The 20,115-nt window shown below is 46.8% G+C and overlaps 1 protein-coding gene across 1 annotated transcript in view; it reads left to right on the top strand.

Annotated features, from left to right (window-relative positions):
* The window catches only part of COL4A4 (collagen type IV alpha 4 chain), a 135,041-nt gene that overhangs the window by 112,280 nt on the left and 2,646 nt on the right, over positions 1–20,115 (top strand). Inside the window, exons 38-46 of the mRNA XM_045294258.1 lie at positions 621–749; positions 842–955; positions 3,320–3,475; positions 4,659–4,766; positions 5,845–5,853; positions 9,476–9,601; positions 16,918–17,034; positions 18,320–18,508; positions 19,834–20,115. The exon at positions 19,834–20,115 is cut by the window's right edge and continues 3 nt beyond it. Coding sequence (XP_045150193.1) covers positions 621–749; positions 842–955; positions 3,320–3,475; positions 4,659–4,766; positions 5,845–5,853; positions 9,476–9,601; positions 16,918–17,034; positions 18,320–18,508; positions 19,834–20,115 — 1,230 coding nt within the window. The remainder of the gene's footprint in view (positions 1–620; positions 750–841; positions 956–3,319; positions 3,476–4,658; positions 4,767–5,844; positions 5,854–9,475; positions 9,602–16,917; positions 17,035–18,319; positions 18,509–19,833) is intronic.

The following is a 20,115-nucleotide window of genomic DNA, read 5'->3' as shown; positions in this document are numbered from 1 at the left end:
AGAAACTAGTGATGTTCCCTCTTCTTGATATGAATGAAGTACCATAATATGAAATACCATAAAAGGGTAGGTTCCACCTTACATTTCAGAGCAGTTGGTTCATCACCAATTATTGTTGTATGTCCCTCACTCTCTCTCTCTCTCTTGTATTGCATCCATTGTTGAGGTTGAAAAGTTGGTACTGTCACCTAGGCTGTTGAGAAATGACCATAAAAGAAAGCAACACTGTGGTTGGTCAGCTGACCACTTATGATGAGTCATACGAGACTTGGCCATGACCCGGGAGTATTACAAAGCCATCCAGGCCACCTTTGCAGTGATTAGAGCTAGCTGCTTATCTGCCACATTTCTGTTGGAAAGTAGATAATTAATTCCCAGCCTCCATGCAGGGACAAAAGGATCCCTGGTGGTGTAGTGGTTACGAGTTGGGCTGTAACCCACATGGTCAGAAGTTCAAAACCACCAGCAGCCCCATGGGAGAAAGACTGGGCTTTCTACTCCTGTCAACAGTTACAGGCTCAGAAGCCCCCAGGGGATCGGCATGGACTTGACGGCAGTGAGTTTGGCTGTATACAGGGACAAAGAGAAGTCCGGCCTTCATGGTGTTTTCCCCTATTAAGGTTTGCATGAAATGGGCCTGCCAGGTCCCATGGGAATGCCGGGACTGAAAGGAGAGACAGGGGACCCTGGGAGTCCTGGAATTTCTCCTCCAGGCCTTTTTGGAGAAAAAGGTCCTCCGGGCCCTCCAGGTAAGAGGCAGTATGCTTTGACCCTATCTCTGTAAGCTAATCAAAAGCTTCCAGTTGTCATGAGACTAACGTCTGAACACGTCCCTCCTCAGGGAGACCAGGACCCCGTGGTTCTGCGGGTCCCCCAGGAAGAGCTCCTAAGGGTGACATTCCTGACCCGGGTCCACCTGGAGAGCCCGGCCCGCCAGGTCCTGATGGTCCAAGAGGTAAGAGGAATCCTGGCAAGGGATGGCAGTGCTCCCGCTGTGAGTTCGATGCCGCCACCCCTGCCAGCCGCGGAGGGGCAGAGAGAGGCAGAGAAGAAGTGTTTCAGTAGCCCAATCAATTTGACAGAGGAAAAGGGATGCCCAGGGTGCGGTCGGGGTGTGGGCTGTGGTGGGCTCTCAGGACCACTTCCAGATGAGAACTCCACCCTCCTCCCTTTTGTATCTCAACTCTCTTCAACCCCTCTCTATGGATACTTGGCAAGAATTTCCTCTCAGCAGCTTGCTGCTGACCATAAGGACCCTGCAATGGCCAGCAGAAGGGAATCTCACTCTGGGGCTCCTCGCTAGCCGTTGCCACAAAAGCCACTGCAGGGCACCCCGAGCCAAGGACCAGGCCTACCCAAAGACAGGAGGGCGTGTCTCTCTTGGGTCACTAGCCAGCGAGGGGCACAGCGCACGCCTCTCATCACCTCACAGAGATGAACTCTGGCAGGCAAAGGTTTGGGAAGAAATCACCACATTAGTGAAGCGGGGCTGGGGGAGAGGAGGCCCCAGGGCAGTGCTTTGCGACAAGCAGACAGTCACAATCATGGGAGCTCATTGTTGCACTATTTCACAAGGACGCAGACCCGCTGTCTGAATCGTTGGCTTTTTCCTAAGGGTGGGATGACCTGTTACATAATCCTGTTGTAAACTGAGACAAAGAAGCACTCTGAAATGGGTTAGGATGGATAGACTCTAAATAGAAATCGAAATGTGCCCCAACTCATTCCTTCATGTAGATACTTGACTTCAAATTGGATTATCAGTTTAACAGGGTGCAAATTTCCCCCCAACATCCGTTTTTCCTCAAAAGCCTCTCACCTCCCCACTGTACTATTACGTCTCACCTCCTCCCCTTTCTCCCCCCCTCCCTCTTTTTTTGCTCTTTCTAAGATAATTTGCTCGACATATACAATTTAATTGTTAGATCATGTTAAAATATTTGTGCAGTTATTGCCACATTCAATTTCAGGACATTGTCTTCCCATACTCGTTGTTAGCCCTCCATTTCCCCCATACTCCCCTCCCTGGATCTAGCCTGTCACTACCTTTAGAGATCTACATATCCTGGGTTTCTGGTGTAGAAAATCAGTCAAAACCAAACAAAGCAAACAAAAATAACGCCTAGACGAAACATAGAAAAATCTCAATCAAAGAGAAAGTAGAAAATCTTAAAAATGGAAAACATTTAAAATTGGGTCCAAATGGAGATCAACTGATAGGGCGTTACATTTTAACCTGGCCACATCTGTCATAATCGATCTTACAATGATCTCTACCTGATGGTCAAGCTATTCCAGCCCTAGCCTATGATCAGAGGGAATCACCATGTGGGGACCCTGCACATGGATTTGGTCCTTCCACTGCCATCCAGAGCCTTCTGCAAACCTCCCTCTTTTTATTTTGCATTCTTCCGATCTACCTACCTATGTATCCACACATGTAACACACATGATTATATACACATACCTATGCACCTGGGGGTCCTCTAATTTTTCATGACCTTCTATACTCCCATTTTGTGCCCAAACTCTATGAAATCTCTTCATATACACATGTATCTATTTAGTATTAAAGGGTGAGAGTTGATGGAATGCAAATTAAAAGGCATGAGCTCACACAGATAGTCCCCCGCTTTTTGAGTTTGCTTTAAGTCTCTTCGCTGATACAAGAGACTGACCTAAGTTAGGGCTTGCTTTCCCGAACTGAGAGAAATCCGAAGAGGGTTTTTGCGTTTATGGGGAAGACGGGGGAAAGCAGTCCCCATGCTCGGTGTCTGTTCTGCAGCAGCGTGCCACTGAACAGAAGTGGCCCTGCCTCCCCACACACCCTCCAGTGGTGCGGGTGGCCTCACCAAGCTCCTTCCTCGGGAACCGCACTCCTGTTGTTACCACCCATCGGTGTGAAGCGTGCTAGTTTAGGCTCTCTGAGCTAGTTAGGGGGACTTGGTCGGGGTCTGGGAACGGTGTTATGTTTTTTTCCCATTTACATGAGCGGTAGCTGCTGCTTCGCTTGAGGTCATTTAGGTTTACAGAAGGTTTACACTCCGCTTTCAGACAGTGGCAGCAACCTCAAAAGGGGTGGCCACGAAGGGAAGCCAGCCTTGGCTTAGGCTCACTCTAACCGTTACTCTTGCCATCAACACCCTTTCTCAATGAGACCCATCCCCTCTTCGCTTCTGAGAGTGCTGACGTAGTCTTTTCCTTCTGGCTACCCCATGCTCGTTAACCACTAAGTTCCTTGTCTTAAGCTTACTGGCAACTGTGTCCAAACTCACTTTTGACTAAATTAAGAACTCTTTTGCCTCCTCCCTCTGTTCAGGTGCTCCGGGACCCCCCGGGACCCCTGGGAGTGTTGCTCTCCTGAGAGGAGAGCCTGGTGACTGTGGCCTGCCAGGACCACCAGGGTCCCCAGGCCCCCCAGGCCCTCGAGGATGCAATGGTTCCCCAGGATGCGATGGAAGTGCTGGCCAGAAAGGTATGAATAGGAGTCCCTCCTCGGGTGTGCCTGAGAACTTGCATGACTGTGCCCTCAATTGGCCTAATCCAATTGCAGTGCTTGTTTCCTATAGAGGCTGTCTTCACATTTCCGAATTGTCCTTCTGCTCCCAGAGTCCCACGTGTGGGTAAAAGTTGGACAAGTCACGAGAAGAGCCTGGTGTTCATTGTTAGACCCAAATAATGGTCCTAATAGTATTCGAGACCAGATTGCAACAACAGAAATTCAAGCATAACTCTGAAAGTATTGCTATTAGGGTTCCGGGTCGTCCATAGTTGAAATGCATTTAGACATGTCTTGATGATCAGTGGCTGGCTGCGGACAAGTTCTCTCAGTAAGACACTTGCCCTAGTCCCATTGGGACAAAGGTTTGATCCAAATAGCTTCAGACAAAAGGTTTGATCCAAACAGCTGCTTCCTAAGGGATCTGCTGGGCCGGTTGAATTCGAGGCTGAGAGGTCAGCTCAGAAGGTTATGGTGATAGTTTGGTGAGATCTTAACTAGGTAGCCTTGATAGAGTCTCTCCAAGGAGAAAGTCTGATCATGGGACCCTGAGGAACAAGTTTACAGAAAACTAAAAACGACCTTGGTGGTTGAGGACGGAACTCAGAAATCGAGGAAGAGACTGGTATAAACTCAAGACCGAGGAAAAGGAGGCCGTGTCTAAAAGGTCACAGCTTTGAAAAGTCTATGGAGCAGTTCCACTCTGCACACATGGGCTTGTGTGAACTGACCTTCATGTCAATGAACACTAACAACCACTCTCTCCCGGAGACACCCAATACATGCTTGTGAAATCATTCCTTATTTCCCCTTTAGTTTCCATTCCGGGGCTTTGAGTGTCTCCTGGCAAAGTTCAGGATTGCAAGGCTTTTCATTTGGATTTCAGTGTGTGATGACCAGGGATCCACCATCCTTAGTCCTTAAGTCTTGGTGTTTCCTCCTCACAGAGGCAGCTGTCCTGCTGCTATAAAATTCAAGCCAGAAACAACTCCTCTGGGGCTTACCAGCCTTTGAGAGGAAACGAAGGCAAATTTCCACCCTGAGTCTGACTTTGCCCTGTGGTTTTGTTGGGGCAAATCTCTCAACCCAGCCAACAGAACTGGGCATTGTCTCTCTATTGCTTCAGGCCAGTGCTCTCATTTGTGCCCACTCCTTTTAGGACCAATGGGCTTCCCGGGTCTGCAGGGGCCTCCTGGATTCCCTGGAATGCCTGGAGAAAAGGGTTTTCCTGGACCTCCAGGCCATCAAGGGCCCCTTGGCCCTCCAGGTAAGCTCCCCTAGATTCACTTCTCTCCTGTGAGCAACCTGCGTGTGGCATATGATTGAAACACTGTCTTTATTGGTCATCTTTTACTAAGCAGTTATGACCAGCCCATTCTGAATTCACCACAGATAGATAGCTCGCGTTGCACTACAAAATGCCATGCATGGCCAACGGATAGTTCTAATTAGCACCACAAGCAAATCTTGAAAATTAAGATCTGAGTTTGCATATGATATTTCTAACATCAATTAATAGGCGTTCTCTCAAGTGAGAAGCAAAGAATGATGTGGCTGTTGTCTGTGAGGGTTGGATGGCTGGTGCATGTCCATGTATTTCCATGGATCTTTTTTCTAGATGTTTTATTGAGCATTTTCAATAAAGGGCATTAGTTCCCCTGAAGGTCAATGGCTTTTCCATTTAAATCGTAGAGATAGCTGTGTTTTTTCCCACTGGAGGGTCAATAGAAGCCAAGACAGTTTGGGGAAAGGGAAAGGCCAACAGAACTGTACATCTGACACAGAAGTAATGTCTTCTAAGTGTCATCATGGTGATGGGGTACCAGCTAGGGTACCCTGCAGTCTCCGCAGGTAGCACTCCCAAGCAAAGAATGAATGGACTGTGCTGTTTTAAGATGGGCGATCATGCTACTGAACCACGGTATCAGGGACTTAGAGTATGATTCATTTTGTATTTCCTTTCTGTGCATAGCCTATAAAATTTACCAGATTAACATGAGGTTTTCAAAAACCTTCAAATGGACATAACTTTGATGTACATTAATTCGGGACATTTTTGCGGCAAGATATCAACCAAAATTTCATATGGTTCAAGAGAATTGAATCCTAAATCTTTCTAGCTCTGAAACCGCCATTACTAAGTTGTAGCTCTGGCTGTCAGTGGCATTGACGTGGACTTCCTGTGTAAAGAAGACCCTGTCTGCTGTCTTGTCCTTGGTGCTGTCCTAAATAGTCTGTTCTCCCACAATCCATTTCACTTCTGATCTAATTCACAAATGCAACATCTCTCTCCATCCCATGAAAATCATCGCGTGGCCTGTGATTGTGGCTTTGGATCCCGCCAGGTCCCAGAGGTAAGCAAAACAATACAATGGACCAATCCTCCTACATGTGGCTTCCAGTCCTTGTTGCCCCCCCTCCCCTCCGTATTGGTGAGTTAAACGTTTTTTACATTTTTAGACAGGGTTTCTCTCATCCTGTGTTAGGGTGCCATGGTTTGTTTCCTGGTTAAAGGCATAATCACCTCAAGTTAGAGCGTCCAGGTCTGAGCCTCACTGGAGCTCATGGGGAAGCTGTGGGGACTCTGTTCACAGAACTTCAGTACAGGCACTCACCAGGAGTGCTGCCTCAGCTGTGCTGTCGGGCCCACCCATGCGAGTTCCTTTGGTAAATTCTAGACACACAGAACACCCCTAAAACAAATAGTGTAGGCAAAGCTAAAAAACCCAGCCAGCCTCGAACCCCGAGGGATCGTGATGTCATCACCACACAATCTCTTTGCAAGGATGCCCCTTATCTCCGCAGACTCCAAAGAAAATGCCAGCGTCCTTTTCAACTGGCCTTTTCTTTTTCTAATTTTATTTTGTGGGGGGCTCTTACAGCTCTTATCACAATCCATACATAGATCCATTGTGTCAGACACATCTGTACATATGTTGCCATCATCTTTTTCAAAACATTTCCTTTCTACTTGAGCCCCGGGTATCAACTGGCCTTTTCTTAATCCTCTGCCAGACAACAACAGCAGCCTATTGATTTGCATCAGCATTTTCAACGTGGAAAGAGAGGAACCTTTCATAAGAAAGGAAAGTAAAACAAAAGTTGGGAATGCCTGAGTTGCTTCTTACCAAACTCACTGAGGCTGAGTTGATTTTGACTCGCAGTGATCCTCCCTATAGGACAGAGTAGAACCCCTCTGTGGCTTTCCCAGGCTGTTGATCTTCACCGGAACAGAGCCTCACCTTTGTCCCATGAAGCAGTTAGTGGGTTTGAACTGTGTACCGTGCGGTTAGCAGCCAACCTGTAGCCTACTGTGCCATCTCACCAGGCATGTGATTAAGCTTGAGGAAAATCCTCATGGATGCAGACCCTCCTGGATTCCTACGAGCCAAGCCTCCCCATTGTCTTTCAGCTTCTGGTTTAAGAAGAAAGAGAGAAAAGCCAAATCCAACTTTTTAAAATTGCTATGTTCACTGCTTGTGTTGAAAAATCAATATTGGCTATTCATTGAGTTCTATGTCAGTCCTGCTAGTATGTCTGTGACGATGTGCATTAAACTCTTTTGAAGATCACATCAAAAGCTGAAATATGAGTATGAAGCCCCAGACCACATGCCTTTCTCCCTTCCTCTTCCCCACATTCCCCTCCTCCACCACTCTGCCTTAAAAGGCCCAGATCATTTCAGGGAAAGCTGGAAATGTTCCCACACACAATTTGCTCAAATCAACCATAGGGGACAGCCAATTTTTACATGACAGGCGGCCCTGTGCTGCCTGTGGTTTCATACTTCATTTCACAAGAGGTTAAATTCCAAGGAGCTTACAGAATTCCAGGCCACTTTGCACTGCCACGGGAAGTAGTACAGGGTCAGACTCAAATTTGGTCACAATGGTCCCATTGTCCTAGCACTTTTCTTGCTGCTTGATCTTGAGATCATTTTGCACATTTGAATCTTAAGAAAACTGTAACCAATCAAACGGTGTTTAAAAAAATCCATTACGTTTCCTACACTCCATATCATAGACATGAATGAGGTTCGAGGCAATGTGGTGTGGTGGTTAGGGAAAATTGTTTGGACCCAGACCATCCTGAGTTTTAATCTGGATTCTGGCGTCTATGTGACCTTGGATAAATCCCTGACTTATCAGAGCCCCGATTTCCTCCTCTGTAACATTCTAGGAGCACTAGCACGTATGCAGGCATGTTGGATAGATTTTGCTGTAAAGGACACCACATGCATTTGTCTCACAAGTGAGGTCTGCCATGGAGCTGGGCCCCAGACTGGTGACTTAACCCAAGTGTGACAGAGTCGAAGTGCTCCACAGAGACTTCTTGGCTGTGTTATTTGTTTCTATTTTTCAGCTTTAACAGCTTATTCATACATCATTCACATATACAACTCAATGGTCCAATTATATTTAAAAGAGTTATACAATCATTGCCACAATCAATTTCAGAATATTTTCTTCTTTCTTTTCCTCATTAGCTCCCTATTTCCCCCCACCCATAACCCTATGTCATAACCCTAAGACACTACTGATTCAGGTACTGTCTCTATAGATTTACCTATCCTGGATTTCATATAAAGAAAAATGTGCAAAACAATAAAAACAACAATAATGAAAAAGACAGAAGAAAAACCCCTCAATCCAAAAGAAAACTGAAAACATTTAAAAGTAGAACATTTTTTTTTTCTCTTTACAGGCTTAGATAGCACTGTCTTTCACCCTCGGAACAGCTAGCTATTTGGAACTGTACACCTTGGAGAACACAGCCCAACTGTTAACCACTAGGCCACCAGGGCAACCGTTGGTCTTATGACATTGTAAATCATTCCAGGAGTAGATGGCCCCATATCTCATCGCTGGGTATTGGCTGGTAAATTCAAAGCACTGACCTTGTGATTAGCAGGCCAATATCCAATCAACTCTGCCTTGGCTGGGTATTAGCAGCCCAATACCTAATCAACAGAGCTCCATCTCTCTATAGTACAGTAACAGTTACTTCATCCAACCAGATGTGCTTAGAGTATTGATCTCTGGAGAAGATTCCAGCATATTTTCTTAGTTCTTAAGTGTGTTTATGAAGGAAGCATCATTAATTGGGGGTTTTCCATTCAAATTTTATTTTCTTATAGATTAGGTGGGTAGAATTGCTTGTCTCATGTTACCTATCCTATCAGCCATAGGATAAGGCTCTCTTATTCTGTTGGGTCTGGGCAAGGTCCTTGTCTGCTTACAACAGCTGTGGGTGTAACCTGCCCTAGACAGCACCGTGTATGTGTGCTTCTGCATTACCTTGGCTCTGGGAGGTTCACTGGGTAGGGACTGCTAGTCCACAGAAGAACTCCAGTCCAGGTCTCCTTCCTTGCAGTAGCCAGATCCTGCTTCTCTCTTCTCAAATCTCTATAATGTTTTCAGAGATGAAAGGTTGTGGAGCCACACCTCAGGAAAAGCCCCTTACACCTCACTAGAACAAATTTAAAATGAATCAAAAGGGAGAATAAATGATAGGGTGTTAAATCAGTCATTTACCGATTCAACACCTGCTTTCTGGAAACACAGTGTGTCACCTCCCGGGGAACAAAATGCAATCACAACCCTCCAGGAGCTTGCACTGGATTGCTGAGCCTGCACAGGCTGAGTCTGCATAGGTGCTGGTCTTGTCAGAATGCTACATATGAGAAAAATGAGGCTCAGGCAACTAAGGGTCCCGGGTCCCACAGGTCACTCATGTTACAATCGAGATTAAAGTCGAGGATGCTTTAGCTCCAAACATGTGCCCTTACATTGCCTCAAACCTTCGAACATTCCTAATGTCTTGGGACAGGGTCTAGAAAACAGAATGCCTTTGAAAGCACACCATTTAAATTGTTATGCATTTCAGCATAAGGTCAGAAGTTGGCCTTTAACTTGAGAATGTTGATGGTGCTTGTTAAAATAATTTGAACTGGTCACAGTGTGATTCTGATTTCAGGTGAACCTGGGCCACCTGCAGATGCAGATGCGTGCCCCCGAATCCCGGGGCTTCCTGGGGTGCCGGGCCACCGAGGACCAGAAGGAGCCATGGGGATCCCGGGAATAAGAGGCACACCTGGACTGGGTATGTGCCTCACTCTGAATGTTTGTTATTTAGATCGGAGATTGATGAAATAAAAATCTTTGGGTTTTGCTATGTTGTTTTCTTGTGTGTGTGCATGAATCTGAACAACGAGGGAGGGTAAAATGAAAAATTCCCTCCTTGGGTACACTTTTCTACATTGAGCCAAAGTCTTGATCATGTACTAAGTGGGTTGATCCCTCCCTTCTATTCTAGACTCCTACTTAAATCTTTTATGCTTGGCCAGCTTCTATAGCTTGGACTTTTCAACGGCTACTGAAAGGTTAATGGTTCAAATCCACCCAGAGACACCCGGCAAGCCAGTCCTGAAGATCTACTTCCAAAAGGGCATTGCCTTGGAAACACCGTAAATTGAAGCAGAGTTCTATTCTGCACACGTGGGGTTGCCACGACCTGGCATGGACTTGACCACACCACAGCGAGAACACAATGAGGAGATGGGCGTTCATTGTCACCGATGGCTGTTGGCTTGATTGTTTGAATGAAAACAACTATACCACAAACTATCGGAATGGATCTTGGAGTGGCCGAGAAGAAGAAGGAACGGGATATGCATCTATGAAGAGGAAGAGAATAAAGAGGAAGGGCCTCTACCTGTTGCCAAGGATGACCCCAAAATCAAACTCTGGGCCATCCAGTCCATTCTGCCGCATAAGACAGAGTAGAGCTGCCCCCATAGGCTTCAGAGACTGTAAATCTTTATGGCAATAGAAAAGCCTCCTCTTTTCTCCCAAGGAGCAGGTGGTGTTTTGAACTGCTAACATAGCCTGCTAGGCCACTAGGACTCACTGAAGCATCCCCTTAATTAGCCTGAGAATTGTCCCACAGTTGTCAAGTTATCAGAATCCCAAGCAAAGTATTTAAAGAAAACCATTCTTTTGAAAATATTTTCCAGGTGGTTCATTGCCTAGAAGTTTTACAAAACGATATTGGGGTCTAGGGCTGATTATCTTGAGGTTCCTGATCTCTTGAGACCAGTCATGAGTGATGCTAGATACTTTATAAAGAGTAGCCAGGCCATCCCTGTCCCTACTCCTCCCACGCCCGGCTCGGACGTTGCCTCTTTTGGGTTCAGGGCCGAGGAGGTTGGAAGTAGAATGGAATTTTGCATCTGTTTTCCTCATATGTCTCCAAGCCCAAACCGCTAACGACCCAAGAGATGGCCCCCCTCAGCTGAAGTCTGCATGGATTTTGGGGGGTGTCCAAAACAGTGTTGGAACCTTCCCCAGATGAATGGGGTTTTCTTGTTGTGGTTGTTTGTGTTTGCCACATGGCCTTTGTATTTGTGCACGACTAATTAGGTGTCCATTGTAGAGACGTCTTTGAAACTCCCAGGGAACTGGCAATTAAGTCTTCATAATTCAACGTCTCTTGGCTTTGATCCTCAATTGCATGGAAGAGAGTGCTCAGGATGCCAGTGTAAGTAGGATCTCCCAACTTCATTTAAGAACCAGGCGGCTCTGTTGTGAGACATTTGATATATAAAAGACTATCTGCATCATCTTTTTTAAAACAACATCTAAAAAGATGTTCGAGTCTATAATTCAATATATACAACACATCCCCACCATTAAAAAAAAAATATGGTAGTAGGGGCTGTGGACCAAAGATGAATGTGTCTCTCTTCTTCACAGTGTACAGGCAGAAACACTTGTAGAGACTAAGAAACTAATAAATAGATTATCACTGGCATTTTAAAGAGTTTCAAGCAGCGGGCATTAGGAGAATAGGACAAGATGAAGGCCATTCCATCATGGGGAACTGCAGGGCTGCTAAGACCCTCGCAAGAGGTGGCTTTGAAATGGAGCCTTTAAGGAACGGTTGGGCTCTGGGGAACCAGAACGGTCCTCTGGGAAGAAGGCAGGGGCATAGACTCAGCCAGGTAAGCCAAACAGCCTGGGAACCATGCGGCAGCTCCATCTTTGCTACTTGTTGTGGGCTGACAAGAAGTTCTGAGGGCCCAGCGATGAAACGCTCCATTGCTAATGGAAAGGTCAGTGCTTTACCCCACCCACCCCTCCATGGGAGAAAGATGTGGCAGTCGGCGTCTATAAAGATCTACAGTCTTGGAAACTCTATGGGGCATTTCTGCTCTGCCCTACCAGGTCCCTGTGAGTCAGAATTGATTCAACGGCAATGAGTCAATGGTTGAAATAGTTCACAAAGTTACGTTGAACCCCTAGGGGCGCCTGCTCTGAAAGACCCCTTTTGCCTACAAAGGAGCCTTGGTGGCATAGTGGTTACAACATTGAGCTGCGATCCCAGAGGTCAGCAGTTTGAAACCACCAGCTGCTCCTTGGGAGAAAGATGGAGCTTTCTACTCCCATAAACAATTACAGCCTCAGAAACTCACAGGGGCAGTTCTACCCTGTCCTGCAGGGTCTCTGTGGGTCCACATCAGCTCAATGGCAGTGAGTTGTTTTGGTTTTGCCTACAAGGTGTTCCTTGCTCCCGCGTCCACTGATTTCCTGGTGGTTTGGGCCATCCCATCTAGCTATTGAAGAGGGACAAGTGTGTAGCCTGAATTCTGAGTGGTTTGGGTCATCTGTGTTGTGTTGTATGTTGCTCATTATGTGGCTTTTTCTGGTGGAGAAAAAGCTTTGTTATCCAAGGACAAGTGCATCACTGGCGTCTTCCTGCTTCCCCTTCAGGCTGCTGCCCCTCTCTCATTGCTAAGCTGACTTTGCCACCAGAAGACAGGCAAGCAAGCACACATTGTCCCTTTCAACCCAAAGTGAGTGGGCAACAGACACGAAGCATAACTCACGTCTGTCGTGAGTCTTCCCCGGAAGAAGGACCAAGGCTTTTCTCTTCACAGAGCTCTTTGACCTCCAGCGTTTTGCAGACTGACTTCCACGCGCACTGCTTTGTGGGTGGATCTGCATTCAATAGCCTTGCATCCCTCTTTGTGTCCATTCCTGACCTTCTCCATGGAGGTCATCCACCAACCTGAGGGGGCTTTCAAGATGAAGCTTGATTTCTGAAGACAGGTTCCAAAGAATCAGTCCCATAGTGGAAGGCACTGTATGCACATACTCCTGTGGTTAACCAGCGTCCTCCTCCTCGACTCTCAGGAAACATCCTCAACTTGACAATTTCCCTGCGCCACTCCCTAAAGGGAACAAGCTCTGTACCACATCTGATGTGGGAAGGCTTGTCTCCGATTGGCCATGATCTCGCCACATGCCTCTTCAATAGAAGGAATGCCTGCTGCCTTTTTAATCAAAAGAGGAAATTCCTACAAACCCATAAGGCCCCTTGGGTTGTCAGCACTTGAGCACAGGCACCGCATATTGGTGTCATCTGGTTGGCTTTCAGCTCAGTGAAGGCCGTATGTCCTTCCCCCCAAAACCCGATATGCTCTGCGAAGCTGACGACAAGCGACACCAACATGCACACAGCAGCGTCTCTTGCAGGAGGTGTTCGCCTGGTTCCCAGAAAGGGGAGGAGCTCCTCTCCCCCTCCCCCATGGAGACCAGGAGACGGTTCTCCTCCTGTGTTTGCGTTTGGGTGCTGGTGAGTGGATTCCAGCTCATGTTGTTGTTGGGTGCCGTCCAGTCGGTTCAGATCCGAGCAACCTGATATACAACAGAACGAAACAGCACCTGGTCCCGGCGAGCCTCACAATTGCTGTTGTCTTGGAGCCCAGTCACAGCTACTGTGCCGATTCATCTCCAGGCTCTCCTCTTTCTCACTGCCCGGCCACTTGACCAAGCCGGATGTCCTTTTCCAGGGACTGGTCTTTCCTGATGCAGCAGACCTGGTGGCCTCATGGTGGACGCGTTGGGCTGCTGACCACAACATCAGCCGTGTGAGACCACCCAGGCTTTCGGGAGTCTTGGAAACTCAAAGGGACAGTTGCACCCTGCCCTATAGGGCTGCCATGATCTGGAATCCACTCGATGGCAGTGAGTCTATTAAGACTGCGGCGAAGGCTGCATCGGGAAAGCAATGGAAAGGCATCATTAGCCTAGCGCTTAGCACATTGCAAACACCAAGCCATGAGTCGGAATCAACTCAAAGGCAACCACCAACAAGAAATATTCAGACCGTGTCCAAAGCCTTTTAACTTTCTTCTGAAGCTGCCCTTATCTTGCTGCCAAATTTACTGCTGCCATCTGATTGCTATTACATTTAATTCATCCCTCCACCAAAGCTTATTAAGAAAAATCATTCCAGTTGGTTACCGCAGGGCCTCTCTGGGGTCAGCAGCAGAAAGGACCAGACACGGGGGTCATCTGCCCAGCCCAGCAGGAGATGGATTGGTCTGGCTGACCAAGCTTAGCCTGAGTCCCACCCTATCCCTCATCTGGCTGGTCCAAGCATGGGTTCCAGGCACTATTTCTACAGCGACTGTGCTGATATGCTGCCAGGGCCACAGCCCACACCCTCCACCCCCAGCACCACAATGCTCTCGCTGTCCTCCTGACGTGGCCAGGAGGTGCAGGGCTTTGGATCAACTCGGAACACCTGGGTGCCTCCACCGCTAACTTTCCCAAAGAAGTCGTAGATAGTCTTCCAGCTGATGAATCCACTCATGCATTTATTATGGTTGGGCCAGTGTTGGAAGTGGCATTGGAAGATGGCGGTGAGCATAGGATAGAATCCACACTACAAAAATATGAAACGTCATAGCAGGCCTACCTTCAGAGAAGACTCCCCTGGGGAAATCCTCAGCGTGGATTTCCTGGGACCAGAAAAGAACTTTGACTCGTTAGCGTCACTTGCATCAGCCACTCCAGGTGGTACTGAGGAAGCTAAGCAAACACTAGATTTGCCAGAATATTTAAAACCCCAAGAAGACCATTCTTCCATCTTCCTGAAAGCAAAATACCAAGTGGGTGCAGCAGAAACATCATCTCATTAATCACCCGCAGTTTCCTGGTATTGGCCTGCTCAGAATGATGTGGTCACCTTTGGCTATATTTTCAAAACCAAACATTTTCTTATAGGTGGGAATTACTTTACACAATGCAGTGCAGTTACTGCAGTAAGCTTCGCCTGTTAAATCCATCATGCCACAATACTAAAGAGACTTGTGTAAAAGAAAAAAATCAAGAGTCCTTTTTTTTAAATGCATGATGCAGATAAAAGTCTTCCCGCTCTTTTCGAAATATATCATTAGAAAAGTCTCTCTTATGTCCTGAAGATGGAAATAAAATGTTAGTGAGTGTAGGTGCAAAAACACATGACTGATTGGGGATAAGAAGGATAATTCTTGGGGTAAAATACCAGCAGCTATGTAACTTGAATTCTGTATAGTCCATGCAACCGAACAGAGAAAGCTAATGAAGTACATGCATTAAAAATAGGTTTGGTAGATTATTACAAACCTAAGGGCAGGGAATCCATACATTGTATTGTTGATATATTGTGCATTTAGATATTCTGTCCTTCTTGAGCTCAAATCACTGCATTCTCCTTATAAACCTGCCTCCATTTAGAGGGGATCTTGACTCCTTCCCACCACCATGTTGGTTATTTTTTGAGACAAAGAAAAATGAATGTTTTTCAAATAGTTTTCAAAAGAATTTCAACCACTATGCTACAAGGGCTCGTTAAAAGAATAGAAAAATAGAATGTTTTCTGATAGTTCTCATTTTTGTGGTAGATAACACTTTTCCCTCCTTTTTTAAGAGTAGATGCTCCTCAACCTTTATTTTTCTTGATATGGGTTATTCTTTCCTTTAACTGAATGCTAGTATCAGTCGTGTTGATTTAGAATATCATACAAGTGTCCAAGAGATTGAGTGTGTCTGTAACCATGTCTCTATTGCACTTTTGGGGAAAGGGGAGTGGGGCTTCATCTTTACATTTCATTAATATTTAAATTAACACAAAGCAGTTCATTTATATACACACCAGTTTCTTAAACAAAATTGTATATTTTTCTCTCCTTCCATCTCCCGAGGGAAGCTACTTTTTTAGACTCAATTAAACTATTAAAAAATAAGTTATTTCATTTCGTTTTATCTAAATTCTGTGCATATACAAATGTAATTTAATGCCAGTCTAAAAAGTACTTGTAGCTTGGGGAGAAGGGTATAAATAATATTATTTGATTTAAATAATCTCCATCCTATAAATTTTTTCTTCTAAGTGGGATTTTCTTAGGGGAAGGAGGCCCACTTGGCAGAAATTTGAAATCTTTAAGTATTCAGGAAATGAAGATTATAAATTAGTTTAGGCTCTCGTATCATCATTCACATCATTACGTACCACATTTGGGGACAAGGATAGTAAATAAAAAGTAATTTAAAAGGTGATAAACTCACAAATTAGTTTTCCCAAATGTTTAGCATTAAGGAATTAGAACTGACCTTAATTAAAATAGTTATAAGGTACAGGAAAAAAAGTCTTAGTGTTAATGTTAGCCTAGGGGGAAATGTGGCTGAATTCAGATGGTGCTTGATAGTGTAGGGAGTTGTGGTAAACAAAGCAGTTCATGACTTTTCCACTTTTTTATGAATGTTTTTGTAAAATATACTTTAATGTTAAAAATTCAATACTTAGAAGAAAGATACTTTAAAGCTAAGATGGCGAGAATTGGTCTCACCTACTGTGGACATGTTATCAGGAGAGACCTGCCGCTGGCAAAGGACATCACACATAGTAAAGTGTAAGGGCAGTACAACAAGAAGACCTTCAGCGAGCTGGATGGACACTGTGGCTGCAGCAATGGGCTCCAACATAGCCATTGTGAGGACGGCCCAGGACTGAGCAGTGTTTCACTTCGTTGGACACAGGGTTCTGTTAACCCATTTGACAGCAGTGAACAACAACGTTGCCATCCAGTGGAATTCTGAGGGGGAGGGAACTTCTGGGATGGATAGAACTACCTTCTTGGGGTTGCTACGGCTGTTACATAAGCAAAAGAAGACGGCTACATCTCTGTCCCTGCGAGTGGCTGGTGGGTTTGAACCACTGACCTTTCTGTTGGCAGTTGAACATTTCAACAACTATGGTACAAGGGCTCCTTTAAAAAAAAAGTTCAAGTGTGCCAAGACGATGTAAGAACCTCTCTCTAATCACATCCCTGGTTTGCCTTCGGATACTGCTTCTGCCCTGTACTAGCTCTTGGATTAGAAGTAAGTTTCTTGACCTGTCTGAGCTCCGGGTATCTTGGTGGGGGAGAAGAGAACGCATAATTCCAACCCCATAAGTCTGGGAAGTCTGGCTAAACCTGGAGTATGACATAATTCCAGTGCACAGACCAGGGCTGGCCCAAGGTGCACTCGCAGAAATGCTAACAGGTGCCATCATTGGCTTCATCACCACCATCTTGAATTTTCTTGTAGGGTGCAAAGGGAAGCAGGGACTGGATGGCAGGAAGGGTGAGCCTGGCATTCCTGGGATGCCTGGGCCTTCAGGACACAAGGGTGACAAGGGAGACGCTGGCTACCCTGGGGTATCAGGTGAGTATACTCAGTCTTGCCCCAACCACCCCCCTCCCCCAATGCCCTTTCTTGGACTCTGTAGACCCAAGAACAAAATGCAAGCTCTTCAACCTCTCAAGTAGCTTTTCCTGCTAGATCTTGTAAAATCATTGGCCGTAGAGTCCAAGCCCCCTATTATTAGGAGGACAGGTGCATTAAAGATGCGATGCAAAGCATTCCTGTGTCCTAATGGATGCTAAACTATAGACTGCTGTGTACACTCTACATTCTAATGTAGACGGGGAGAACCTGCCCGTCCATCTTCCAGAAACAAGTTTACCAACACCCACTTGTCTCAAGTCACCTTTTGCTCTTGGCATTTAGAAATAGCCTCAGGCCCTCTTCAATAGATCTGCCTCTGAGAGGCGCCAAAGAGGAGAAGCCCTGCTTGCATTCCGTGGAACCATTCATTTCCTGTCTCCAAGTAGGATTCAGAAGCTGGACCTTCCTCCTACCTCCCTTTCCTTAAAAGAAGGAGAGGAGAACACACGTGATAGCCAAATCCAGAGATTATGGCTGATGGTCCCGCCCAGAACTGCCCCCACTCCCAGGGATCGCCTTTCTGAAAAGCACTAGACAGTTCTATACAGTGAGGAGCAACACCACAAGGAGCAGTCAGCCAGGAGAGACCAGCAGGGCAGCATTTCCCCCAACCAAAGCTCAGAAGGCCCTGCGGGGCGGGAAAGATAGACAAATGGAAACAGGAAGTCCAGCGGGGAAGTGGACAGAGTCCTGTTCCGCTGATGGAATGGAAGTCCATGTTCAGAAACAACATGTATGTATTGTTGAATGGAAAACGAACGAGCTCCGCAAACTTTCACCCAAGCCACAATGGGAAAACACACACGCACACCAAAGTGGTGCCCAAGCCATTGCCCTTGGAATGGAACCAGCCGTGTGCCCAACCGCCAGGGTCTGGCAGTGCCAGCAAGAATGCTTCTTACAAAGCGCCTTCTCAGATGGGCGGTTATCAAGTTCTTCTCAGCACTTAGCACTTTCCAACATGCTTCCTCCTTCACTTTCTTTAGAATTCCTCAAGTAGAATGCAAGTTCCAAGCAGGCAGGAAGGCCTCTGGTTTATTTTTATGCAAATAGTCTCACGCACCTAGAATTGCATCCCTCTGTGTTTGCAAGAGGTGGTTGGGCCACGGCATCCTCATCCTGGTTCACTGGGTGCTTAACCCATGCTCGGCCAGATGTTCATCGAGTTATTTGCTAAACTGAACCCCCTAAACTGCCTTCACTGTGTTCTTCATTCCGCCAGGCCCTCCTGGTGCCCCCGGGGATCCCGGGCCCAAAGGGTACAGACAGGGATACCTCAGCGGCTTCCTCCTGGTTCTCCACAGTCAGACAGACCAAGAACCTGCCTGCCCCGTGGGCATGCCCAAGCTTTGGACGGGGTATAGTTTGTTACACCTGGAAGGACAGGAGAAAGCTCACAGCCAAGACCTGGGTACGTGGACACCACGCAGTTGCTCTGTTGCTCCATCCACTGCTCGCAGGGTAAAACTCTCGGGTTCGCTTTGTGGACACACCAGTATCTTAAGTGAACAATCATCTTCTATAGGATTTCTTTTTTTAAGTACCATGCTGAAGGGAGCCCTGGTGGCATAGTGGGTTGGTGCTGGGCTGCTAAGGGAAAGGTCGGCAGTTTGAAACTCCTGGGGCTTTCCGTAAAGGGTCTTAGAAACTCCCCGGGGCAGTGCTACCCTGCCCTATCCACTCAATGGCAGTGAGTCAAGAGGGGTTTTTTGTTTGTTTGTTTACAATGCTAAAATGACAGGACAATTTTAATTCTCTTAAAGCTATGACCTGAGGGTTTTATGACCTAGTTTTGTTTCAATGGCACTTCCTCAAGAAGTTAAGCATGATTCTGATAGAAAATGGATTTTTTTTAACTTCCAAATGTAAATATAGATTATTTCACCAGGAAGAAGTCAGTGATTGGTAAATAGAAAGTACAGGTGCTAGAGTGTCAGTTCAGGCCAGACTGGGTTTATTCCAAACCCCCCCTGTTGAAGCTTGTCTCCATGGTCAGCAGATGGCTGCAGACACGTTTTCTCAGCCCAACGCTCATCTTAGTCTCCTTAGGGTGCCTTCAAAATAATAGGTCTGATAATAAAAAAATTTCAAATCCCTCCAGATTCCTTATCCCTCAGACCTAAATAATGGTTTGAGTGGCTTAAAGGGGGGGTGGGGGGAAAAAAGTAAAATCGAAATGCTCTCGGAGACCTCCGTGCCACACAGTTCACCAGAAACAGAGATAAATGAATACAAGTCCCATCAGGACAATGGCTTCGGATGGGCTCTGCAGGGCAGACAGGCCAGCTCAGACAGTGGTGGCAACGTCTGGTGGGGGGTTCCGAAGTGATCATATGGATAGCCTTTCTAGATCTAGAAGGACACAGGATGGGCAGGGGCCTTTATTAAGAAGAAGTTCTACGAGATCTGAAAACGGCGTTGAGAAGAAAACGGCCAGGGAAGGGTGTGAAGGAATCCTGTCCTCCCGTGACAGCGCACCTGCTCATTTTTCAAGGGCAGCAGAGGGCTGTCCGACGAGAATTTCATGGGGAAACTTGACCCCATCCACCCTGACCTTGCCCCCTTCAGATGTTCTGTTAGTCCTAAATCCCAGAGAACACTTAACAGGGGCACAAGACTGCCGTTCTCATCCAAGAGCGTAGAATTCTCGGGGTGGGGGGTGGGGGGTTGTTAGAGACAGAAACCCCCCCTTCAGAGGTGTGCTGACCGCCACGTCGGCTCTGCTTCTCTCCCAAGGCCAGGCCGGGTCTTGCCTCTCCATGTTCAGCACGCTGCCCTTTGCCTACTGCAACACCCAGCAAGTGTGCCACTATGCCCGGAGAAACGACAAGTCTTACTGGCTGGCCAGCGCCGCCCCGCTGCCCATGATGCCCCTCTCGGAAGAGGAGGTTCGCCCGTACATCAGCCGCTGCGCCGTGTGCGAGGCCCCGGCCCCGGCGGTAGCGGTCCACAGCCAGGACCAGACCATACCCCCGTGTCCGCGCTCCTGGAGGGGCCTCTGGATCGGGTACTCTTTCT

Source organism: Echinops telfairi, unplaced genomic scaffold, assembly GCF_000313985.2.
Source record: "Echinops telfairi isolate 266 unplaced genomic scaffold, ASM31398v2 ScPeMD7_3;HRSCAF=10, whole genome shotgun sequence".
In the NCBI taxonomy this organism is placed as follows: domain Eukaryota; kingdom Metazoa; phylum Chordata; class Mammalia; order Afrosoricida; family Tenrecidae; genus Echinops; species Echinops telfairi.
Note: the sequence above shows the minus strand (reverse complement) of the source record. Positions and strands in the feature narration are given on the sequence as shown.